General features: G+C 42.1%; 1 protein-coding gene across 3 annotated transcripts in view; it reads right to left on the minus strand.

Annotated features, from left to right (window-relative positions):
- Positions 1-26,905, minus strand: part of LOC141011735 (intermembrane lipid transfer protein VPS13B-like) — a 353,303-nt gene that overhangs the window by 159,264 nt on the left and 167,134 nt on the right. For all 3 annotated transcript variants that reach the window (XM_073484997.1, XM_073484995.1, XM_073484996.1), the window contains exons 23-26: positions 18,517-18,751; positions 16,928-17,145; positions 12,327-12,530; positions 369-540 (exon numbers count right to left, since the gene is read on the minus strand). In XM_073484997.1, the coding sequence (XP_073341098.1) occupies positions 369-540; positions 12,327-12,530; positions 16,928-17,145; positions 18,517-18,751 (829 nt within the window). The remainder of the gene's footprint in view (positions 1-368; positions 541-12,326; positions 12,531-16,927; positions 17,146-18,516; positions 18,752-26,905) is intronic.

Genomic DNA, 26,905 nt, shown 5'->3' on the forward strand with positions numbered 1-26,905 from the left:
TGCAACTCCATGGAACAGGATGAAAACATAATTATGAATATTATATTCAGTTTCTGCTAATTTATCATTTTAAATCCTACACACACTGGAATTTTAATTTGACAACAAATAAGTCATTTATTGTTTATTCAGACGTAGTCACTGACACTGTTCAGACCATCTACCAAGTTTTTCTTTAACCATTCCATACCTTTGTTGCTGCTACCATGAACATAAAGCACAGAGATGTACCACGTCATGTGTTTAAAGGAGCAAATCATTTACTCGATCTACGTAAGTTTGAACACCCATATATATATAAAATATATCATCAATGAGCAACAAGAAATGTGTTAAAATTCCTTAAGTATTAGTCAAGTTTGGGTTACCTGTTTTTTTGGAGGCTGGATCGGGAGCAAACAGTTTAACTGTGACCTTTGGTAACATCCACTGCATCCAGAGGCTGACCTTCCCACTGGTTCCACCAATGCTGCTGGTTTTCTGCTCCAGAGTAACGGTGTCAGCAAACGGACTGTCGTCTCCAGCAGGCACTGAGTCACCCTAGGGAGCCAAAATTGGGTCTGTTCATTCAGGGCTGGTAAGATGGTAACAAGCAATGATTTGAGGCCAAGCTTGGCAGTGCCACATAAGTTCGAAGACTGTGACAGAATTCAAACGTTTACATAAAATTTAACAAAGATTTGTTCAACAAATCAAAAACCTGTTCTTGGCGGTGTCAATGACAAATTAACACCTCACATTTTAGTTGATAAGAGTGGATAAACAGTTGAGGGATGCAACAGCCAAAAAGAAAAAACAAAAAACTGACATTTTGTTAAAGAACATATGCACAGGGGCGGTGAGACATACAGCAGCATAATCAGAGCGCTCCCAGAGGGTCAGCTCTAACTGATCAGCCAGTTTACTCGGAACTGCCAACCCACACTGCTGGACTATTTCTGATGGACATAAAAACTGTTCAGTTAATAAAGTGTATGACTTTCTTGTTACAGATTACTCACAAGTCATTATGAAGGTGTTCAGGGTTTATGTTTTGTTACTCTTCTTACAAATGATTCTGTTTAAGTAGTTCAGCTCCTGATGGATCTAAAAATGAGAGACTATATTCCAAAGAAAGTGAGTCTTAATCTACAACTAACAAATTTGGGAGCTGAACAAGGAGAAGCCCACTAACCGTGTGTACTGAAAATATTCATGAGAGTATATTATCGGTTCACACATGTAGGGGCCCTTCAGTAATTGCCGGTTTACCCTCCCTATATAGAAGTTTTCAAAATGTCTAAAATGGAAGTCAGAGTTTTAAGGTTGTGTTTTGTTGACAGAAATTCCCAGGTTAAGGTCAATAAGGGGGCATAAAGTGGACACAAAAACGTCACCAAGAACAAATCTCATATCAGGAATATAGAGTAGTTACTCTAATTGTTAATAGGTTGCATAATCCAAATAAGAGAAATAAATAAATAGCTAAAACGAAGAGGAAAAAACAACAGGTAATTTCTGGCAGGAGACCGACCTCTCATAAAAATCATGAGAAATGAAAAGATTAAGGGTTTAAAAACACATTCTTCTTGTTGAAAAGGGCATGCAAGAGCAGTAGCAATATGAATTTAAAATAAAGCTTTCAAGCTCTTTGCACAAATCGCACATACAGAGGGGCGTTACATCCTTGTTAAAGTATTCCTTGATCATAAACAAGTGTGGCAGGTGGCACTGAGTAAGAAAAGGGGAGGTGCACCACCTAGTGGGGTCTGCAGTATATAGGTCTACCTGTAGTTGGAACACAGGTTGAGTCATCTGGTTCAGGCCGGTGGAGTGAGGCAGGTGCACACCTCATTCCAGGCTATTGTGCAGGGAAGACGGCAGAAACAACTAACCCGCTTCCCTGCTGGGTTGAAGGCGGCTGGCAGTCCGTAGGAGTGTAGATCAACAAGCCAGAGCATTAGGGGTCCATTAGCTGCTCTTGCCGTAGGACTGTTTTCTGTTTTTGTTTTTTTTCTATGCCGGCAAGTGTGCTGGTAGCGGGGTATTGCCTTTGGGGCTGACTAGTTTTCTTTTCTTTCCTTCTTTTCCTTTCCTCCATCCATAGCTGACTTTACACCAGTCAAATTCCAGGAGATAGTCAGGGCCGGCTTAAGGTGTGTCGTGAGGTTTCCGGTTTGCAGTGAATCATGTGTGTGATCCTTTGCAGTGTTTAAATCACTTTGCGTGTAAGAGTTATTAATTGCAGTGGGTACTGGTGTGTTGTGGACACTCTGGCAATCTACCTTTAGCGAAGTTTTTTTTAACCGGAAACAAGGAGTGTCATTCTTAAATTAGTCCCTTGCCCTGATGTCCCTAATGGATCAGATTGTTGAGTCAGACCAGCAAGCTAAGCCTAAATCCCAAAGAGATCTCCATGACCAATTTTGCGAGGGTGTTAGGGATCTGAGTCTGCGTACAAGATTGAGAGACAAAATTTGCTTTAATCCCCAGTGGATTATATGTAGGGAGGCTGTTCAGTGGACAACACAGTGTGGAGGGCAGTTATTTAAGCAAAATGATAATCACCCCTCACTTTTCTCCCATGAAGTCCAGGTGCTTGTGCCTTCCTGCGAGTCAATTGACAATAAAAAAATAAAAGTTATTCTGAACTGAAAGCCGTTATTTAAACGCAACAGAGGCAGTTAGACTAGCTAATGAAAGCACTGCAACCCTCAAAACTATAGTCTGGGGTGCAACCTCCAACCAAAACTAAAGGAAATCCTGATGGAAAGCCTAGGTGTTTTTGCTGTGATCAGAGGGGTCACATAGCACACTATTGTACTGCCGCCCTCCCTAAAACAACTGTGTCTGAAAGAGGAGAAGCCCAATTGGAAAAAACAAGTGCCTGCTAGTGAGCAAAGTCACACAAATGTAGAGACAAAGCTTAATTCAGAACTAGATCCAACTGTCAAATCTGCACTGGTGAGTAAGTGTCCAGTAGTAGAGGTCAAAATGGGGGAAATTGTGGTTCCATCATTGTTGGATACTGGGTCTATGGTTACAACTTGCACAGAGAGTATCTTTAAAGAGCATTTTGGCCATCTCACAGATGCTCAATTACGCGATTGTGCATGGTTAGACCATAGGGCAGGAAATGGTCTAAAGCTGCAGTATCTCAACTATTTGGAGTTGGACTGCACTATACTGGGGAAATGTGTTAAACGCAGAGGGGTCCTTGAAGTAAAAGATCCAGAGGACCCCCAATTGCAGCTTAAGAAAATGCGGCCCCCTGGGGTATTGGGAATGAATGTGATAAAAGGTTTCTACTATGAGCTGTTTGTGCAGTACGGCCCCAGCCTCTTTGATGATCCCGGGCTAGCAGAAGCCCCAGAATGGAGACGAGCCCTCAGACACTGCCAAGTGGAGGAGACGGTAACTCCCCTGAGCCTTTTAAAGTGAGAATGAAAGGTAAGAGCCCACTTCAGGTAGCCGCAGGTACATTAACAACGGTCCCTGTAACATGTCCCAAGGTCCCTTTCACAACAGCACATGGAGTTTCTAGTGGAGACATTACAGCCAGAAGAGGGTGTGCTTCCAGGGGGTCTGCTAGTTTCTCCTGCCTTAGTGGTATCTGAAAGAGGGGTAGTACATGTACTAGTTACCAGTGTAGGATATTCTGATGTTTGGCTGAATCCACGGAGGGTCATAGCTACAGTGAGCATGGAAACTTTATTATCTGAGCAAACTCCCCATGTTGAGATTTACAGGGATGCCGGTAGCAATTCAATCAATAATTCAACATTCATTCATCAATAGACTAAGCAGTGACGTGCAGTTCACTTTTAACTCTAAACCCTGAAGTTTCTCATCCTCCCTTCTCTTGTCGGATTGTTATTTATTGAGAACGAACAGCGACCTTCCTCTTGTTCATTTAATGACACTTTTGAATGATAACACCGTCGCATAGCTGAGTATAAGTAGCGGCTAACTTCCTTGATAGTGCTCCGCTAGCTTGAACCATCACCTCTTTTTTTTTTTTTTTTAGTTAAGTCTCCCCCAAACTGTTTTGGGAGCAGCAAACAAACATCTTTCAGACTTGTGCCAGGACAGGTCCTGCAATTGAAAGCTTTTAATTTGATCAGTTGTGGATTTCCACTCGAGAAACTGATCGCTTAACCCAAACACCGGCTACTGCCGCTGCAAGCTGGCCTAGCCTAGCCTTGTTTTTAGCCTGTAGCCATGGGTGTGTGTGAGATCAGCTGGTCTACTCACAGATCACTGAGGATATTCATCCCTTACAAGAGGATCTGAAGATGAAAGATCAGCTCTTCATGCTCCTCTCCTCAATTGCCATTGCCCAGGTGAAGCACATCTCGTACATTTCGTACACATCGTCTGCCCTGGCCCCACCAGACTGCGACACCACTGTGCCCTGGAACGTGTCAATGCATGCCGTGGGTGAGTTAGCTCCTGCTGATATCCCATCAGCTGTGAAAGACCCCTGGCTGAGCCTCTACACAAAGCCAAAGACCCCAGCTTATTCAACCCCGGAGCCCTGGACGCTGGTGAGAAGCATAAAGTTGTGGAGCAAAAGTCCCCCTCCCTCCGCTACACCAGAGACCCTCCATCTGGAGAACAGATTCAAGCCCTGGAGCCCACGATAGATGAACTGCCACCTTCCTCCTCAGGACACCCTGGGATATCCACTGGAGTCACTGCTGATGAAGCCAGCCATTCTAGCGGTCAGCCTGTGCTCCTCGTTGGGTCATCCATGGTCCGGCATGTGCAGATCAACAAGTGCCGCACCTCCTGCCACCAAGGTGCGCTCATGAAGGACATCAAGAACTCCGCCCTGCAGCTGCTACGTCATCATATAACCCATATAAAACTACTTTTGGACAGCCAAATAATCAGGGAAAGTATTATTCCATATGCATCTCCCTTTGTACTGGTGCTGAAGAAAGATGGTAGAATCAGAATGTTTGTTGGCTATCGTCTCCTGAAATGCTAAAACCAGGAAAGAGGCTTTCTCTTTGCCACGGATTGAAGAGTCACTGGATGGACTTGTAGGGGCTGAGTGGTTCTCCACTTTGGATTTAGCCAGCTCCTAGCACTTTTCAGCGCCTCAGCATATGTTTGGAGACTGCCATTATCAATCTGTCTTACTGTACCTTGATGATGTCATTGTGTTTTCTCCCTCGATTGAGCAGCATCTGGAGAGGCTGGAGGAAGTCTTCTCTTGGCTAAAGAAGCAGGGGGCTTGTATCCAACCTGACATGTCTGTTGTCCCAGGCTGCTCCAAAGAGAACCTAGCAACCTTACAAGAACAAGACCCAGTGATTGGACCATTGTTGGCCTGTTGGAGGAAAGCCAGATCACCTGATTCAATGGACAGGGAGAGAGATTCGGTCAAGGAGGAAAATGGAGTACTATACCACAGGTTTAGTTCCCCTGATGGTGGCAAGGAATCTAATCAGCTTGGACTGCCACAGTGTTTGCATAAAGATGTCCTCACTCAGTTGTAAGAGTCACACTACTCTATACCATCCTCAGGGTAATGGTCAGTGTGAGCGATTTAATCGTACACTACATGATTTGCTGTGCACACTGCCCCCAGACCAGAAAAGATACTGGCCGTGGGACCTAAAAAGGGTAACCTATGCATATAACACCACAGTGCATCAGTCAACTGGCATGACTCCTTACTTCTTAATGTTTGGGCGGGAGCCTTGCTTGCCTGTAGATTTTTTGCTAGGGGCTGAGGTACAAGAGACGGAGGAGAACCAGGGGAAGGACTGGGTGCAGGAGCACCAGGAGTCACTTGAGGAGGCATACAACCATGTATGACAGCGGTTGGCTGCAAGGGAACAGTACAGAGTCCAGAAGCAAGACGATCCAGGGATCCATCTTTAAATGAAGGAGACATTGTGTATGTATGAAACCATGGAGTGAAGAGCCGGAACATGATCCAGGAATTTTTGGGACCCGACCCCTTACAGAGTGGTGCAGTGTACCCCAGAACGTGATGTTGTCTACTCCATCATCCCTGCAGTCCAGGGTGGGCCAGTACGGAAAGTGCATCACACTGAGTTGAGAGGTGTGCCTGCAGGTGGATTAAGGACAGATATAGGCCAGGATTCAGTAGAAGAGCAGGTGGATAATGGAGAAAATGGGGAAACAGAGTCTGACTTCCCAGAAGTGTTGGCATTTGAATTCTCTAGCGAGATGTGTCAGAACTGGATCTTTGCGCAGAGGCTGAGATGGCTGTGGAAGAAGAAGAGGAAGATTTGGAAACAGAAGAGTCCCCAGCAGTAGTGGGGGGTCTGCAAAAGTCTACTAGAAGTACTGCAGGCAAACAAACTAACCCTTACCATCTCCCACGATCTGTAAGACCAAATTATGATGCATCAGTATAATGAACTAAGTACTTTAAGGGGTTAACTACTTCAAGTTTAGTCAATGGAGAGAATTAGTGTGGAAGAATATAATAAGGTTCTTCATGACCCCAACGATAAAACAGTTACAGAGTGGCAAACCAGAACATGGTCACTGCTAGAAGAGGGGTGGGAACTGCTTGGCTGATCACTTCCATATCCTTTGGGAATGTGCTGTAATTCGGTCTCACTGGCTGGGAGTAGTAGCAGTGATAAAATCAATAACTGGCTCAGAGATCAATCAATAGTTCAGTATAATATATTTAGGTAAGATTCCAACCAAACTCAGCCAACGTGACAAATACCTTCTTCAAATACTGCTCGCACCCAGTAAAAAAGCCATTACCAGGAAATCGATGATTTCAACAAAATCAGAGTTGATAGGGATAGTAAACGGAATTTATGGCAAGGAAAGGTGGCAACGACGAAAAAGCCACTTTCAAGATTTACTGTACTTTCGTTTTCGGTTCAAAATCATTTTCAATTGCGTGCTAGGGGCAACATTAGTGAGTGTGACGCTTTAGGAGCTTTCCACCTTTTCTCTCATCCATGTTTCGTCGCACTCGGGGATCGACTCTTCTTGACTGGCAGGATGGCGACGAGCGGAGCAAGCTACTGCTAGCGTGAGTTGCTCAAAAACCTTCTTTTTAGTAAACTCTGTGTACACAAACAATGTTCTCAATGTTCGTGTTCATGTGTAGAGACCCTGGTGATACTACGAGCAAAGTTTCATGTTGTGTCGAGTCTTCTTAGTGTTTTAAAAATAGCGATTTTGATTCTACCATATTGTTGCCCCTAGCACGCAATTGAAAATGATTTTGACCCGAAAACGAAAGTACGGTAAATCTTAAAAATGGCTTTTTCATCGTAATTATGCTTTTACACGAAGGTTTGACTCAGGTTCCTTCACAAAAAAAGCCTAGGTTGCATTTTGGCGAGAGTTTCACTTTAATACTGCAGGGAATTAACAAAAATGTTATAAACTGTTGTGTGTTATTGGATCCTGTACATACATATTTACTTCCTTATCTTTATGTATAGGGTACATTGATTTGTTCATTTATATCATCACTGCTGAACATGTGCTGTAATTGGGAGATATACTGTGGACAGTTATAATTTGGTACTCGCTGGCTATGTAAACTGTCTTTTGTTTAGTTTTTTTTTGTTTGTTTGTTCTTTTCTTTCTTTTTTTCCTCTGAACTCAGCAGAGTGACCCTTAACGCTTGCAATCTCACAACCAATGTAAAACTTGATAAAAGTAAAAAAAAAAAAAAGAACACACACAGGATCAAATGATATACTTTAAAACACAGATTTTTTGTGTGGCTCTTTGTCTATCTGTTTATCCAACCATGTGTTCAACGAATGTGTTCGTATGTTTGAAAGTGTCGTCGCTGTGCATGTAGCCATAACAAAGAAACCACCAGCTTTTGAGTCTTTTTGTATGTAGATGACATCAGTGTCTGGTGAGCAGAACTCCGATCAGAACTCCATTGTGTGGAACTGTCACTGGTGTTAACCCCAAACTAAGCCACCAGCACCCACATGGCCTGCGTTCACTCAAGTGCGCCAGGACACACACGTCTCACAGCCTGGGAGAGGATGGGAAGTGAAGACCGGAGGCGGGGGCGGAGGTGGGGGGTGAGGTGGAGAGGAAAGCAGGATGCGGCGGAGGAGGCTGCCTTCTGTGAGCTCTCATCTCATTACTGAGGGTTTGGCAAGGCACTGAGGATGACAGCACTGGGGACATTTTTTATTTCTCTCGCCCTCGTCCTGGTAAATCTGCTTTCCAAGCATGTATCTGTGTGGCCAACTGGGGAAGTGAAAAGCCTGCAAACAAACAATACGGCAATTTGCAGCACTGGCATTGTGGGGTTTCACTTTTTCCACAGCTTCTCCCATCGCAGCGGGGTAATGACAGATTGTGTCATGGTTATCGAGCCTGGCTGTGGTTGGTGAGGAGGTTATCAACCATCTCAATTAGAAACCCCACAGCTGCTGGACTGATTACAGTGTCTTAAAGAGGATCCAGATGAAGAAACTATGTCCCTGTTCCACAGCTGGGCGGAGGTATGAGGGCCCCATGCTAATTTGCAAATTTAATTTAATCGCGCAGTTGAGGTAGGCTAAAAGCAGAGCTCAATAACAACGGATGACAATTATATAAATAAATTAAGGATTATGCTTATTTAAAAATAGATTCAACATGTGAATGTATGAGCACTAGAAACTAATGAGAAGCATGTGCTCCATGGGAAGCTTTGGCTGTCTGAATAAGAAAGGTTAAACACACCTGTTAAGGTATTTTAGAGTTAAAGTCTAACAGATAAAAAATAAAATAAGGATTGCACCAGAAACACAAGCATGAACTAAGACTGCAGGACAATTATGTCAAATGTACAGTCTATATACAGAATATAAAATTATATACAGCTTCATGACCCTTAAAATGAACTTAAATACTGTACATATAAACAAAAATGCCAGATGAAACAACAGTGAATCACTTAATTCACTTAATTCCCCAGAACTAGCATTTATTCCAATCAAGTGTCTAGCGTGTCATTATGTGTTTCGATGGAACCAAACAGTAAAAGTGTGAGTGCATGTGCATTTGTGTCTGTGTGTCTGTGTGTGTAATAACAGTGACTGGTAGTGAGTAATATGAGCCCGGTATTAATGGTGTTCAGTCAGTCTCAATGAGAGATATTCTAGTGTCAACTGCCATTTGGGGACTAATTATTGTTGAGCTGGAGTCAAAACATAGAAAACTCTGTGTGTGTGTGTGTGTGTGTGTGTGTGTGTGTGTGTGTGTGTGTGTGTGTGTGTGAGACTGTGTGTGTGTGTGTGTGTGGTTTGGATTATTTAGTTTACAGTTCTGGCCAGTCGGTAGGATTAGGCTCTGTAATATCATGTGTGGAAACAGGAGCCAGCCGCTGGCGCTGTGGGAAGCTCAGACCACTGTGTACTGCAGCGTGGTTACGCTGGAACATCGGACACCCGACTGCTCCTGCTTCCCAGCCAGAACCAAAGCTGTCACAACTCTCAGTCTCTCACAAGCTGATCTTACCAGGGTCGGAAGAAATAGAAATTATAAAGAGAGTGCTTTTTTTTTTTTTTAATTTTTGGACTTTCAATTGAGGAATCCTGTCATTTGTGAATGGCTTCATACGAGTAAAATCAAATAAACCCCGAAAAATGCATTTGATTTTCACTGTTTTACACGTGTTGTCAAAATCCAGGGTATCTACTTTTGTAGTAAAACAAAAATAGGACTACTAGAAGAAGGCTACTTTAAATTGAACACTGCAAACATGTGTACAAATCCTACAGCTGTAATTTGGGCAATGGCATTTTTTAAAGCAAAAGAGAAAAAGAAAAAGAGAGATGATAAATAAGAAGATCTCAAAAAATAAGTGTAATAAAAAAAAAACTGTAAAAACAAAGTTGGAAGTTAGTCACTACTAAAGCCAAAGTTCCTGTTTTTATCAGTGTAGGAAAATCCCCCCTCCTCCTCATATCAAGGTGAGGCCTTGAGAAACAGATGTTGTGGTGTGGTGTTGGTAGAGGTGGGCTTTGCCACGTTCTTGAGCTTCCAGATTGGGGCCCCAAACACACACAGAGTCATACACACACACTCAGAGAGGGAGCTATTTTCCCACACCTCCACAAGCCAAGCTGTAAAGTATACAGTTTAATTCCTGGGCCTCTGTGCTATAAACGGGCGGAGGATCCAGGTTTATTTTCTTTGCAGAGTTTGTCTTTGCTCATCAGAGAGACCCAAACATTGGAAGACAACAGCAGGCTGGGAAGTGTCAAAGAAAGATGGAGGCAAAGGCAGATTATGAAAGAAGAGTGGAAAGAGAGAACGCTTCAGGGACAGGTGGAAGGATGGAGAAAAGTTGGGAGGGTACAAAGGATGGGTTCAGTAACAGAAAGGAAAGATCAAAAAGGAAATGACAGTGAGAGAGGCGGGATAAAGCTGCAGATTTAGAGAAGGGAAGAAGGGGAAGTGGGCCAGAAGAAATAAAGCATGAGTGGACGAAAGACTAGGAAGACTAGGAAGATAAAAAATTACAGAGCAGTAAAAAGCAAAAACCAGAACTTGACAGGTGACAGGGCCTAATCCTAATTCCATCATGTTCTCACATAAATTACTGATAACTGCTGGTAGTCAGGCTTTAGGCAGGATAGGAAAGAACGTCTCCCAGGCTATGGTCAGGTTCAGGTTGATTAAGATTATGAGAGGGTGTTGTTAGGTCAGGATCAACATGAGAGAAAAGAGAAATAAAAAGGTATGATGAACGAAGGGCTGTGAAAGACAGAGGAGACAGGGGAAGAGAAAACAGACTCAAGACAAACCCTGTTGAATAAATATGTGCTAAACCTAAGTACATAAAAATGCATATGGTGTCAGCTCAGTAGCTGGGGATGGAGAAATGGTTAGCAAGGGGCTGCAGGTCAGGGGGTTTGGGGGGTGTTGTGTGGATGTAGTTTTAAGAACTAGAGGACTGAGGAGGAGGGCTTGTTGGGGAGAGACTGCTGCCACTACTGCTGAGACTTATCAAAACAGCTCCTACATTCTTGCTCAATCACCCGGCCTCCCAGAGGACTAAACACTTCTACCAGTGTTTGTACTTAGGTAAACAGTGACAAGTGGGCTGTCAGGGGCCTCTGTGGCCTTGTTATAGATGCACTATACCGTAGGGCCTCCGCTGCCATACCGAACTGCTGCCACTTCTGTGGGTCTACAAATTACACAAGAACACACACACACACACACACACACACACACAAGTTGATAGTACAGAAACACATGCAGACACAGTTGCACAACGACATATTAAACACTTTTTTCACACACAGACCCACGTTAATCCCAGGGGTGATCCCAAGGGCCCTGGTGGTCAAAGCGAATTAAATTCTGGGCTGGTTTCTATAGAAACACTCATCAACACAATCATTTTTATGCCTCCTACTTCACACAAACATGCACATACATAATACACAAGCCCCTGGCGACTGAGGCCCCATGGCCATAGACCCCTAGCTAGTTGTTGATGCTGCTACTGTATTCAATAGGAGAACAGACTCCAGCCACGTTATCTAAGCCGAGGAAAAGCCAAAGGGAAAAATAACACTCAACATTTGTTGTTGCTCCTTTAAAAACTCTGACTCTAAGTTTTCCATTGGCTTTGCACATGCCTTCATGCACTGCTACACTTCATACTTCATTCTCTGGGTTTGATATTTTATCTGAGTGAGAAATGTAAATACAGGTTATTGTTTTCCCCAAATTAAGAGGCAGGTTTATACTCAATCAAGCTGCAGCTTGCACAAATCAAACAGAGCTCACAGCCTATCTGAAGTATCTGTTCTGGGTAAGAAAAAATAATGAATGAAACGCAAGCACTGATTTTTTCCAGCTTTCGAAATCCTTTCCAAACAAAACAGATTTTTTTTACACAAACTGCACGTGTTAGCACTGACTCAACTAGTCATTCCAATAAAAAATAAAATATTTGCACTTAAAATCATAAATCACATAGATCAGCAGCAGAATCATGTATACAACAAAGGCTTACATGGCACATGTTATTGCATGACTCATAGTATCTAAGATTGGAAAAAAAGAAAGAAAAAAAGCCACCCTGCTGGTAGGGTACAGTCATTAGGCCTCTTATTAATCAAGTAGCACAACATGAAAGGAGTGATGCAAGAAAAACGCACTGGATGACAAAAAACCTCAAAAATGGCTGATACTGAGATGTGTATTATGGTAGAAAGAGTAAGAGCAGCATATGATAAAGTACACACATGGCTGAATGATTGAAACAGAAACTTAGATGTGCAGTTTCCTGATACTCACAATTAATAAAAGCACTGAACTGACAAAATGAAATGTGTAGCTGGGTGAGCAAAACAAACCTCAGTGGGGGAACCAAAATCTGCAGAGGGGCTGCAGGTGCTGGTGTCTGGTAAGGCGGTGCCAGCACTGCTGCGCACCGGGGAGGATGGAGCAGCACCGGAGGGAGGTTCTGGGATACTGGAGGTCTGACGCAAGATGCCGTGCCTCTGGAGACGAGCCCATGTAGAGCTCCAGCTGAGGAGGAGCTCGTACAATAGCTGAACCTGGAGAGTGATAGAGAAGTAGAGAAGAGAAAAACTCAGGTTGCAATGCTAGATACAGTATTTTAATGGAATTTCATATGTATGTACTTACACTGATTGGTGGAGTGTAGTCTGATATAAGGATAATCTATATGCAGGATTCTCCTGTCAATGTCTTTCTTATCTGTATGTATTTATATAGAAAGCTCTTTCTCACTATGCATGCAGCAGACATACAGCTTAGAACATGGCAACACAGCTGAATACACTTTCAATATATTAAGTTTACTGTGGCAATTGAGTGCCTTAAAAGATAAACCTAACACACCACAAGTAGGCTTAATATATGAAACCAGATTCAAATGTATTTTTGCCAAGGTCTGACTCAAACAGCTGCACTGGGGAGTTCTCATGTAGTTCTGACTTCTGAGGCCATTACCATGATTTGGCTTGGCAGCTTTGTAGTTATGTGACACTAAACCTAGTTAAAGTTGAGAGAAAACCAAAGAGAGAAAGAGGAAATATTAGCCAAAAATGGACCACTATCCATTCCCATTTCTTTCACTTTCCAACTGGGCACTCTTTTAGACTTTGTACTTGTCATTCAGAGAGGCCTCATTTCACAAAAGTGATGTCAAACTTATGTGTTCATGTTTCTATTTTAATGGATGATTATTTGAAGGGTACAGCATGCTCATACACGTGCTCCACTGTACAAATTTGTTATCCATAACAACAAAACTTCCAAAGAAACACCCACAGAGGAAAGTTAAGTTGTGTCATCAATTTCCCCTGAAAAACTCACCATGGTTAGGAAAAACTGAAGGCTCAGCGTCAAGTGTTCTCAACTATTTATCATGTGTTCACATGAAAAGAGGCCTCAGCCTTAAACAACAACAAAGCCAAAAACAAGAGTGGAAAACATGAGGGGACGGCAGGGGAATGTGATGTGATGCTTTCAGTTATTCATGCATTCAGTCAGTGTTCTTTGGAGTAAAGAGAGGGAAAGAAAGGGAGAAAAGTGACGCTCTTTCACAGTGAGCTAATTTCTGGATTTCAAATGCTTCGCTGTTGCAGCCAACTCAGCCCCCCCCCCCCGGGCCTCAACAATGAGGGTCCCTCAAAAGTAAAGGTGCACAGACACATGAGAGCACACTCTACTCCAAGCACATTTTTACTTGCTGTTGCTCACTCACACACATGCATGCCTGTTAGCGCACACATTACAGGGAGGCCTTCCATAAATAAGCATAAATCAAATGAAAAGCAGCACAATACATTACAGCTGGGCCATTTCAAACATGTCCAGGAAGAGCTGCTAACGCCGATCCAGCAGCCGTCCAGGGACGGGGCCAACAGCTGTCTGCCATACCCAACTGAACTGCGCTGTCGACAGAAGAGGCACGGCTCTGCACTCTCTTCTCTGAGAGTTTGGGGCCTGGAAGTCCAACCAAGCACAACAAGGCCTACTGCACTCAGCAGCAGATGTGGAGGAAGAGGGTAAAGAATGCCGAGTAGAGGAGAAAAAGGAGGCTGAGATGAAGAGTTTTTACATGGCCTCTAGAGTTCAGTCCCTGTCCCTGCTTTCATGGTCAGATTTTTTGTTCATTTCTCTGCAAACTCATTCATGTCATTCAACCTCAAATCATATGTCTTCATATCTCACTTGTCCTTCTTGACAATCTTAAGACACTCTATCCTTCTTTTCCTTAATCTCTTATCTTCCCTCTGCCATTTGTTCCATCCAATCTCTACTTCCTGTTCATGATATCCCAGATTAGTGGAAAGCAGGGTCAGTTGGTTCAACTCGGCTACTGCTGTCACGCCAGTGGGCACACACACACATACGCACGCACGCACACACGCACGCACGCACAAACTTACTTGCATGATTACATGAGCTCACAATACATATGCCACATTTCGTGAGTTGTGGAAGTGAGCAGAACATTTGGAGAGCTCAGTTCTCCAAAGACCTGTCATCTGCAGATCAGGAGGTCTGCTAGGCTGCAGTAGTACAAACTGGAGACTGAACAGAGGCTTCTACAGTCATTCATAAAAACATACAGATGAAAGATGGGAGAGCATGCAGATGGTGAGTGTTCATGTGCCTTTATCTAAGCACAGTTTAGATAGAAACTTCACAAACATGACATATTGTTAAGTATGTGTGGTGTATGAGAGTGTACATGTGTACAGATGTTTGTGTGTGTGTGTGTGTGTGTGTGTGTGTGTGTGTGTGTGTGTATGTGTGTGTGTGTGTATGTGTGTGTGTGTGCATGTGTTAACTGAATTAGTGTACAGGTGTCAAAGGTCAAAGCAAACTGTAGAAGTGATGGTTTGTGTGTGTGTCTGCTGATTTCAAGGTGGTCCTGATGAGGTAAAAGTGCAGTCACTTGATACTGTATAAGTAAAAGGAAGGGTAAAGGTAACGGGAAAGATGCTGTTGAACAATCTGACTGTATTAAAACAATAAATCAACTCTCTAACCTATGTAACTAGGACTTGACTCAACTAGAAGTGACTTTACTGGCACAAGTGTGTGTGTATGTGTGTGGTTTTCCTTCAATGTGTTCCGAGATATGACGATTCACCTTGGGTGTTCTGCCTTAGGAAGAAACAAACATGTGTTGGAAACATGTATCAACGCTTATTTTTTCTGTGCTTGCTCCTTCATTTTTGTGCACACATTATGTATGTGCATGTGTGTGAGCATTCAACTGTATCTTTGCATGGCATGGTCCCTTTTTCTCTCACTCTCTTTTAGTGCTGCCGATCCCTTATTTTACTTCTAATGTTTTTATCACCCTTTCAAAGACACTTACCTCACTTCCTATCTTAGCTGCAGTTGCACCCTATTATTTACTGAGACTCCATAAGCCATTCAGAAACTTGCCTGTTCATGTGTACAGTCACTTCAGAATTACACAAATGACCAAGCTCCTTATGCTTTTAAACATTAAAACCAAATATTTCTTGTGTGGCTACCTGTAAAAACATAAAATAAAGTTTAAAAAAGGGAAGAGATTAAAAACACTCGAAGGCTTGGCCGTTTCACCCCAGTTTCTAAAAATACCTCTGTTTGTGCCATGAAGTAATCCATCTCATGTTATGGAAAATCTGATTTAATGTCACAAAAATTCAGCTGAAATGCCCAGAGAAGTTAAGAGGCCAAACTTGTTGGTTTTATTTGTTGACTTTAAACGTATTAGTATCTCAAAATTAGTGCGGTAATGATTGATTTTCGAATACTACCAACCACCCAAACACCACAGCATTCTCCACTAACTGTGTTGGGGCTAACTTACTGTGCAGTGACAGCACAGCTATCTGACATCCCCATTTACATTTCAAGAATCGCAAATGGCAATGCTAATTAGAAAAAGGAGTAAGTTGTGGGAGGTCTCTTTTGTTCTGGAGAGGGTGGGGTCACTCTGGCAGCATTTCTCAAAGTGCTGCTGCATGACTTGAAATGGTACAGTATTAGGTTATAATCTACTGACAAAGAGAAGAGGGAAAGACAGAGAGAGGAGGTGAACAGGTGAGAAGAGAAGAGAAGAGAAGAGAAGAGAAGAGAAGAGAAGAGAAGAGAAGAGAAGAGAAGAGAAGAGAAGAGAAGTTTTCATTGGACCCATAAATTAATAATGACTCATCATATAATCTCAATAAGCCTTCCCAGCTTTGCCAGACACAGGCCCTCCATTTGAAAGGGAGAACACAGAAGAAGGAAGAAAATAAACTTTCCCTCAATAAACGACCAGCCTGCCTCATCTCTGGGAAAGTTTTCACCACTAACAGATTAAGGCCTCTCATTTGTTTCTGGTACCAATTCTCCTCAATATCACCATGGCTCATCACTGTGGTCGAAGACATTTAACAGTGTGACCACTCAAAAGGTCGCCCCAATTAAGTGTTTACAGAGGAACCTAATTCAATACAGCTAATTCAATTGTGAAAAAACAAAACATGTGTAATGGTACATGTAGATGTGATTATAGTGCTGTAACAGTGCAATGAAAATCAACATAGGGACTCAACTAGGAGATAAACATGTTCCATTTCCAATCTGTCCATATTCATTATGCTCTCACCAAAACATAATAACACACTGTAAAACAATGATGATGAGTCTTGCATTTCTCCACTCTCCTTCATTCAGACCTCAGAATGTTTGACCAAAACAAACAAGGCAACACTCTCTTGTTTACACTCTCATTTAATTCAAAATTATACTAGGTAAGAAGATGAGGCAGTTTATTTATTGAAGTCAGTCTGTATCAGAAAATCATGCAGAGGCCGGATTTTCATGCCAGGGTTCGTGTGTTCATATTTCAGCAAAGTTTACAACGGGATGATTTGTATAAATATACATGCAAATCTGATGACTACTTTGTGAGATCCGGGACTGTCTGACTGACCTGAGGGTTGGAGCACTTGACGTGGATGGGCTGCAGATCAACATGGAGGCAGACTACAAAGGAGTTCCTTCCTTCAGAGCAGCTCTGCAGCTTATGGGATGTGACAGCCAGTGTGGAGGTGCAGCCCATAGGCTCCAGCAGGCTCAGGCTTCGCTGCTGTCCCAGCAATGTGTACACACTGAATTGACTCAGGCTAACTGTCCATGGGAAGGCATCACCTGGTGTGAGAAGTGAGAAGAAGGATACATTTTTTTAAGAAACACACACACATTAAAATGCTATTTTTGCAAATTGGATCCACGCCGGAAATTGGATCCAAAGACAATTCCATTCGGATTTCTACAGACGCGTCTCAGTCTGGCTGCTTAAACCAGATATCAAAGTGTCTTTTGCGTCACTTGTAACGCAATACACAATTAAGAAATTCAAATCCAGAGTGATGGAAGTACATCAGCGCGGCTAGGCTAGACCATGTTGTTACTAGGAAACACAAATCCGAACTAATCAATAATCAGCCTGCAGTCTGGACAAAGCCTTAGAATATTCCTTTCACTTACCTTTAAATTCCAAACACATTACTTTACAGTACATGGGATGAGAAAGCTTTAAAGATGCACTAAGGAGCAGTATCCTGTCTCAAAAACAACACTCTATGCCCATTAAGCAGGCAGAGGATCCCATCAAAACAAACTGTAAAATGACTGTCTCTAAATCTGTGGATCTGAGACAAGATGCCACACTGAAAGAACTTGAACTTGTGAGCTTGCCAACCCTGGTAGAACCATCTTAAAGAAAAGGGGAACTTGTTCACTAGCACAGGGCCATAAAGAGCGCATTTCCCATGAACTGTGGGCAGGAGCATTGAAAATTAGAGATGAAGAGCTTTTCAAAGGGTAGGAATGAATTACTAAAAGCATGGGTTGTTAATTTTAATGGCAACATTGACAAGGCTGCTGATGTCACGGTTTTTGCTGTTGTTTTCCTTTCTCCTCAGTTTCTGAAATCTGTATGCCTGACGCTGATGTCATTGAAGAGGTGGGAGTTAAAAAAAGAAGGGTGGCCCCTTTTTTCTTCTTCTCAAGAGAAAACACTGCTCACCCGTCTGAGTGTTGCTTATGTCAACTGTACCAGGTGTGCACACCACATGTGCAAGGTCTATCTCTCAAAGTCGCTCTACTTAAGTTTGTTTGTCTTTTGTCATAGTAAATGAGTGGTAGTGGGTCAAAGGTTGCTCAGTGTTGAAAAGGCTATAATGATGATGAATTCACATTATGTAGCCTATTACTATTATGAAAGCATTTATTTCAATTATCAATAAAAGCAAATTCATTTGCAATAAAAGTTAAGTAGATATCCCCCACCTATTGAAATTTATTACCCAAGACTCCCATTTTTAACCTATGAACCTATCACCATCATTGTTTTCCAGGGTGTACTATTTTGTTTTCTCATTTAGACTTTCACATCAATCTTTCTGACACCAGGTCATTTGGTGTTCTCACTATGTATCTGGGTGTGTGCTCTTATCCCTGCATTTGAATCAGTCTAATTAAAGTTGAGATTTCATTAGATACAGTATGAAAACATACCTTCCTCCAAGATGGGCTTGGAGACCACGAAGGGGAGCTCCTGCAGTGGTTCCATGTACTTGTGGCCAGCACTGAGGACACTAATCTGTGGCAGGCAGACTACCAGAGTGCCTGGCATGGAGGCCTGGTTGTGGTACCAGCTACGGACAGTGCCGGGAATGTCACCGCAAATGATGGTGCTCGGAGAGGGGAGGCTGTCATTAGGCAGGAACACACAGCATGACTGCAGCTCCAACTGGAGAGAGGAGATAAAAATAAAGGACACATGTTAATAAATTTTGTATCACTTGATCAATAATCACCCACCTGCTTTGGCCTCCCTGAATGACTTTCAGTGAGCAGCCCATGAGCCAAGTGCTCAAGGGGAACTACTTTGTGCCAAATTTAGAGGACTTGGATTGCATAAGAAAGAGTGAGTGCAAAGCGCTGGGTGTTGCTGGAAAAGACTGAACATGCTTAATAAACCTTTCCTTGATTTAAAAAATGGAAACTGTCCATCCCGCATTAAGTCATGCATGCTGTTCTGCATGATGCCCATGATTAACTTTATTATATATTATAATATTAAAGGACATGTTGATGAAGGTTCTCAATAATCCAGGTCATGGTAATTCTAAGTGCTGTATCGTAGGCAACTGGACTTGTTTCAGATGCTTCACCTCTCATCCAAGAGGCTTCTTCAGTTCTAACTAACTGGAGGGGAGTTGCAGGCTTTTAAACTCTGTGTGGGAGTGTCCTTACAGAGTCATTAAGGACACGTGTGAGCTCTGAGCTTCAGAGTTGTTAGGGCCACCCAACCAGCCTTCATGTGGGTTGCTAGGGCTAGGTGAGCCCAGGTGTGAATGGTTGTTAAGCTGTCTGGGGAGGGAACTCAGTACTGCATTGTAGGTGGGAGATAACTAATGTCGTAGGCCACCTCCTCTGTTCAAAGAAGGTTGTTCAAGTTTGATGTAGATGGATTCTTTTACTCTTGAGAGCAGAGCCTTGATTACCTTCACAGGAACTGTTCCTAGACACATAAGTGGCCCTAACTACTCTGTAAGGACACTCCTACAGAGTTTAAAAGCCTGCAACTCCCCTCCAGTTAGTTAGAACTGAAGACGCCTCTTGAATGAGAGGTACAACATCTTCAAGAAACTGAAACACGTCGAGTTGCCTATGATACAGCACTTAGAAATATTAAAGGCCCATTACTGTACAGGCTCTAATATTATGTATCTAAGATTGTCTTGCTTTGGATAGTAGGACTTGCCTTAAAAAAACTCTGCAAAGTAAATGTGAGACTGTGAATGCCCATTTAAAACCAATATGAAATTCCATATCTAGGAAACCAAACACCTTTTACAATTTTTAGGGACTTTGGACAGTTAAATCTTGAACTTGAGTCCGTTTTGAAGTCTAGTTAAAGGTCCACTTTCAGCTACATTATGTCACACATATTTCTCTCCACCAAAAAAGCAAAATTTACAAGCCATTAGGTCAGTAACCAGTAGCCAGTAAGTGTACAAGCAGTGCCTTTTTTCCATTACACCCTGGCTGCTCTGATTTAAAAGACCAGTTAACAGAAAGGAGAGGAGTCCAGGGTCCAGGGGGCAGACAGCAGGTGCTGCCAAGATAATCTGTGTGAATGTGTGTGTTTGTCAGTCAGAGAGCTGCTCTGCTTGATGACTGGGTGCTATTACACTGTAATATGTTCAGTGTACAACACACACGCACAGAAACAGAATTTTGCATATGCACTCGCTGAGCCTCTACTTATATTGCAAACACAAATGTTGGAGCGCCTCTGACAGACATGTGTATGGAGCCCAGTTATCCCAGCTTTGATGAGAGTCGAGAGAGAGCAAGCAGAAACTGAGAAAAAGACTAAGAGACAGAAGAGGGAAATAGAGAAAAAGAAAGAAAAAAGGAGAAAGAGGGATAGATATGGTTACAAATTCATCTCACGCTGCTTCCTCTTCTGATTACTCTTCAAAGGGGGGTTTGAAATTGGAACACTTTTGCACACTGACACATAAGTCTTTGGCCTTTTTTAAGAGCCGACACGCAGGAAGAAAATCCATTGACACTGCCTGGTCTGCTGCAGATCTTAACAGGGTTAAGCTGTAAAGCAGGCAGACACACGGAAACCGCTGGGTTTAACACTTTGACTCTGGTCTGCACCTTGAGCTCACTGCCTGAGGCTAATGCTCTCCTGCTGGACATCTTGGTTTAGTCATACTTCACATTATTACACATTATTTCTTCTTCTGCTCGAGCTATTCCTCAACCACCTTTTTTTTTTTTTTTGAGCAATGGCACTGGCCGTTACTCAATAACTGGGTGTGTCAGTATGAAGAACATAAGGTCACAGTAAGGAAAACCCAGGAGAAATGGCAGTCAGTGATTGAGTATTTATTAATGGCGTCTTCTACCCATACCGGAATATCAATTATTATTTTTTTAGTATGTCAGAGTGAAGTCTGAATAATAATTGCTTGTCTCAACAGCCATCTAAATAAACAAAGTAATCAAATAACATTGACATGAAACTGAAAAAAAAAACAAGCCCATATTCTGATTTAGGAAAATGTACCTGGGAAATGCTTGTACTGTATGTTTATGTGTTTAATAAATTGCTAGAATAATGAAGGCATCATCAAATTGCCATCGATTAATTTCCCATCAAGTGTTTCCATCAAGATTTGGATTATTGGCCAATCATTTCAGGACTAATTTAATGGAGAACAAATATTTTTGGCAGAGCTTAGCAAAGGACAAGATTACTTTTTGGGTATTAAGAGTAGGTTGTGTCACAAGAGAATGTATCTCGAAATCTTTCTTGGTCTACAACAGGGCAAATAGAGGTGGTCACCTACTGTATAAGTGACCACCATATTATATATGTATGTATATATATATATATATATATATATATATATATATATATATATATATATATATATATATACACACACACATATATACATATATACATACGTATATACATATATATACATATATATGTATATATGTATATATATAGTGTGAGTGCGTAAAATAAAACATAATGCAATAAGCCTTAATGGCGTATGCTTTGACTTTAAATGCTTTGTTGTTGCTCCCCATGGCAACACAAAACCAAAGATGATGTCAAGTGTATGGTAGCTATAGACTTGCCACATCACACAGTGAAAAATACTGACAATAATCAGATAACATCTCACAGATGACAAGAGAGGAAAAAGTTGAACAATTGAATGGCATTCACTGGGCGTAGCGACCACTGTTTCTACATGTTTACACTATAGCAAAAGAGGTTCAAAATACTTCAAAGGACCTAAGTATGTAATGGAAAAGAAAATGGCCTGTCAGTTCTAAATCTGGGTGATACAAAACTAATCTTTAGTCACCCCCCCGCTAATAAAAGCCACAAAAAACATAGAAACAAACATGTTTCAATTCACAATGGCAACAGTGCAAGAGTCTGTCTGAAGGAAAGGGCAGTGAATAAAGCAACATTTGCTTTACTTTTGAGTGAGAGAGTTTAGGTCAGCAGGGTAGAATAGAACAACAATGAACTAGGTATTTCATGTACGTGGGACCAGAGGATGCAGCCGCAGATAAATATCTGACTCCGGATCACACTGTCGTTGGAAGAAGGAAGAAAGGAAGACACAGAGAGAGAAGGGGAATGATGCCATACCAAACAGATGGATAACTGTAATGTTAGACAAATATCTTGCCAGTGACTGGATTAAATTGTTCTAAAGTCTGAGGAACCAGAGGGTCCATGAACAAACTACTTATTATGATCTAAATCTACTCCAGGAGGCAACACTCTTACTTGCTGAAGTTCCAAGACAAATATTGTAAACAAATAAGTTCAAAAGTAATGAGAAGTTGAAAGGAGTCAGAGAGAGCATGCCTCTGCCAAGGCTGCACAATCATCTACATTTGTTATTTTAATAATAGAAAATGTTTAGGAATCCTTAATCTGCATCTGGATCTCCAGCGATAGACAATTATGGGATAAATGTGCCAGAAATGTGTTCTTGAAGTAAGTACAATTGTTCATGAGGAAAAAGCAAAAATGTTTTAAAAATGCCCTGTTTTGCAATGTTGACAATTTCTGGTTTAGAATCCTTTGTTCTGTGAGCCATGGCATGATTTCTTGTGAGTGGATGATCCTGCTAACAGACAAACAGACAGGAACTGATAGGAGCACTAAAGGACAAGACACGAGAGAACCTAGACATCTCATACTGGTGTTTGGACTTAATTTCATTTGGTACAACCAAAATGCGTGCCATATTATATTTCCAACATGTGAAGACAATAAAAGCTGGTCCCCTGTGAACACTAAATGAGACGCAGGAAACAGGGACGTACAATATACCTTCTAGCCAAATGGATTTATGCTGACATGATGCTCTCACCATGGAAACCTTCTCCTTTCTCAGTCACAGCTAACCACTGGTCACAATTCAACATTTTGGCAACAATTCATGCTCACATGCACTCAGAACATTAGTCCAATATATCAACAGAAAATTGTAAATGTCCATTCTGGTTCTGCGGTTGTATCACCCTTCTAGAAATGTGAACCCCCTGAGAACCCACTGGCTATCTGGCTGTTCTGGGTTACTGTTAGCAGGTCACCCTGGTTAACCTTGCAGACCTCTCCAAGGCTCCCCCTTCTGTGGTCTCATGTTTGAGCTGTGACTCACACACACACAAACACAAGAAGACAGGCATACAGTATCCAAACAAAGACAGCAGGGCTAACAAAAGGCGAGAGAGGGAGCACTGGCAGTGTTGAGCAGTGCTGACAAATCTAAAGAGAGAAATAGTCTGAGGTCACAATGTCCAATATGCATCACTGCTTCGACCACTGCCAAAACCATTGACAGCTCTTCTCCCCGACCAACTCTATATCCTTCCATCACCAGACCCTCCCATGCCTCTGTCCTTTTGAATGTCTCTCTGCTGAGGCATCGCTGTCAGTGTCCAGGTCTCTCACCATGACCATGCATTGATTCACGGTGGAAAGTCTGTGTAGAGATGTTGTGATCGGAGCATGGGTGGACAGAAAACCCTGGAGGAGGGGTGAGAGGAGAGGAGAGGAATCTAGTGTTTGTGTTCTGCATTATGAAATGGTTGCATACACTGCAAAAAAACCTAAGTTCTCTGTGCTAACAGGTCAAAGCAGAAAGTAAGAGTATGTTCAGGTGTAAAAGTTCACCTGAGGTTGTGCAGGGTCACGTTTGGTATTCCACACAATTGTGTTTAACAGCTCTGTAACAGGCCAATAAACACAGCACGGAAATCTGTAAGCCTTTCTGACAACGTCCCCCTACTGTGAGCTGATGGGCATGCCAGGTTTGTGTATGTTTGTGGGTATATGTGTGTGAAAGAGAAAAAGCATGCACAATGTCCTATGACAGGACAGAAAACTAACAGGTATGCCAGGCTGACCTAAAGCTCAGTTCATTCTCTCACATGCATGGGAGACAAAGGGTCACATTTGCAGCGTGAGACTCACAAGGCTCAGCAAACTAAATTCAATTTCTATGCGTAATAGGATAGTGAAAATTTATTTTCTGTTAGGGTAGACCCGTGGAAAGGCAACTTTTCCAAGTGAAGCAAAAGGAAAGTTCTGAAATGAATTTAAAAATAGAAATGGGCACAAATAATATCTGAAAGCCAGAGGTATAATTGCAGTGTGGAATATCTGTTACACAACTTCACCCTCTGTGGGGTTCAGGGTAATGTGGAATAAAACTGCAGCAAAAGATGACAGATAGACAGCCTCTGGAAATGACTCAGGTACAACAAACAGTAAATACAGTGCAGGGTTCTGGAGGTTTTTTTTGGAGCTTAACCATATAGATTTGGATTCAAGTTGAAGCCTACTGTTAGAAGTTCAAGACTGGCAGGTGTGTTCATTGGTATATACATCATTATGAAAGGTTCACTGGGGAAAAGAGGAGTCAAAAAGCCACAATTCTTTATTCCTTTTGTACAATGACATCATGTCCTGTCAAAGTGAAACTAAATCATTAACCATAACAAATGGAGTTAACTGTCGGCCGCATGGGATTGCACTTCAGTTACCCACTGCCTCTAATAACAGATTCATTCAGGAAAAAAGACTGAGGGACAATGTGAGTGTGTGTCTGTGTGTGTGTATTCAGGGGCAGGGTGTAACACTCGCAGCACACGCTATTAATATACTTCAAAAACAGCGGAAACACTTTTTTTTCCTCAATTTTGACCAGGAAATCTCTGTTGAAAAAAAGACTGAAGCCAATCAACTCCTTATGAGGCTGCACGTGCCGGGATTTAACTGTGAAAACATGCTCAGATGACATACTTACACATTCACAAAAGCGCAAAACACACACATCATATGTGTTCTTACATGTTTCCATACACTACATGCAAACCTGAACACACACACAATGAAAGAACAAATCACCCCTTCCAACTGCAGTCATCAGTCATTTAAATGCAAAATGAAAAAGTAAAAAATAAATAAATAAATAAATAAAACCCTATGGCCTCAAGCCAAAACACCTGAATTAACACCCCCCGTCTTCTTTTTCTTCAAACAAGTGCTGCTCTGAGAGAAACCCCCTCCCTCCATCTCTTTTTAATATCCTTGTTGAGGCTTGGCGCTGTGCTAACCACTTCCTCTGAAGGATGGCACCTGCAACAGCAATGAACTCTGTTATACAACCCTGCTGAAGTTATAAGGCTATATCCCTCTGTATTATTGCTGGGTGTTGAATTAGTTCAGTACAACAAGCTGGCTGCTGTCTCCTTTCTCCTCCTCCTCCTCCTCTCGTGTTTGCCCTGAGGGTGAAATCACCACAAAAGACGTCCAAAAGCTGGGCTGATAGGAGACTCCCCTTCAATATGATTCATAGAGAGTAGCAAGGATACTGCTGTTTGGCACACAATCAGAGACTGAGCAAAGACTGAGTGTGTGTTTGTACTTAAATTTTGATAGAGATGCAGTTTACTCATTGCTGCCTTTCATCAGTACATCCTTGGTATGCAGAAAAAATGTGTTATCTGGCTGGCTCATTCAGAGATGAGAGTGAGAGATCTAACAGTACACAGCCATTAGAGGACAGAGACTAGCTGGAAATAATATAGGAATCTGTATCATGTAGTCTAATATACTATTCTGTGTGCACACTGAAGAACACAGGTTTCAATTAAAAGCCCCACAGGCTCAGAGAGTAGGAGTGCCAGTAGTTTTTGAGTGACAGCCTGGTTATTTAGAAGGTGACCACTGCTTATCCTGAGACTTAGGCTTTGATCCCTTCCTCTTAGGCCTCTAAATGAACAAGGATCTTCTTACACTTTGATCTACAATCACTTGGACTCTAATTCAATCTGGATCCTGGATCAGGAAGCCAGAATATGCTGTAAGGAGTAAATAAATACTACTAGAAAAGAGACTGATGGGGAAAAAAAAAGCATGAATGATTTAAAAAAACTGAAACATATCCATTTGGACAGTACTGTGATTAAATGGTAAGATGCCTAAAGACACATTTTTGTTCTTTGTCTATTTCTTCCTTCTCATCCCTGCCTGGCGTCACATCACAGAGTTCTAATTTTGGGATTGTTTCATTTTTTGCGGCAAGTTCTTCTCAGTTTTATTCCTGATCACTTCCCCGTGCCATCAGATGGCATTCACAATCCAGCCACATGTGTGCACCCTGTTTCAAATCTTTCTGTCTTAATACCCCCGAAAAGTGTCCCTTACTTCCGCCTCTTCTGAGCAGCATTGCATGTGTATGTGTCTTTTGTAGCATTTCTCTCCTGAGTCTTTGTGAAGATGGTTTATCTGGTTCCAGCAGAGCAGTTTCTAATAGAGAGGAAGCTGAGGGCCAAACACACTTAGGCTTTAAAAGGCTGGGGCCATGTGGAAATGGCCTATATAACCACAGGAGGCTCTTAGGATCCGCCGTGCCTCGCCAGTAAATGACAGAACGGTGAGTTAGATGGAGGACAGCCTGTCTACTCTGAAGAGCAACTTCAGTGTAGAGTACATCATTCTCAGATAGTCATTCTTAGAAGTACAGTTAAATGTTTCAGAAATTAACTGAGAGATTGCAGGAAAGGTAGAAAGATCTGCCTTGTCTGAAAGAGAGATCTGGAATATCAGCTATTAAAGCTAAACAACACAGATTATACACTATGGACAGTGTTTTAAAAGATGTCTTTAAGCGCTCCGGTTGGTGTGCTTCACATCAAATCTAATGTGTTTAACGTGCTGTTTATAAAACTACAGAAGGTATGAGAGAGATACCTCTTTTGTCTTACCTGTCCTAACTGAGCCCATAAAATTGTTTACATTTTGACTGTGCTATGTGAAGATGATATAATACGC

Source organism: Pagrus major, chromosome 17 (genome assembly GCF_040436345.1).
Source record: "Pagrus major chromosome 17, Pma_NU_1.0".
Classification (NCBI taxonomy): Eukaryota; Metazoa; Chordata; class Actinopteri; order Spariformes; family Sparidae; genus Pagrus; species Pagrus major.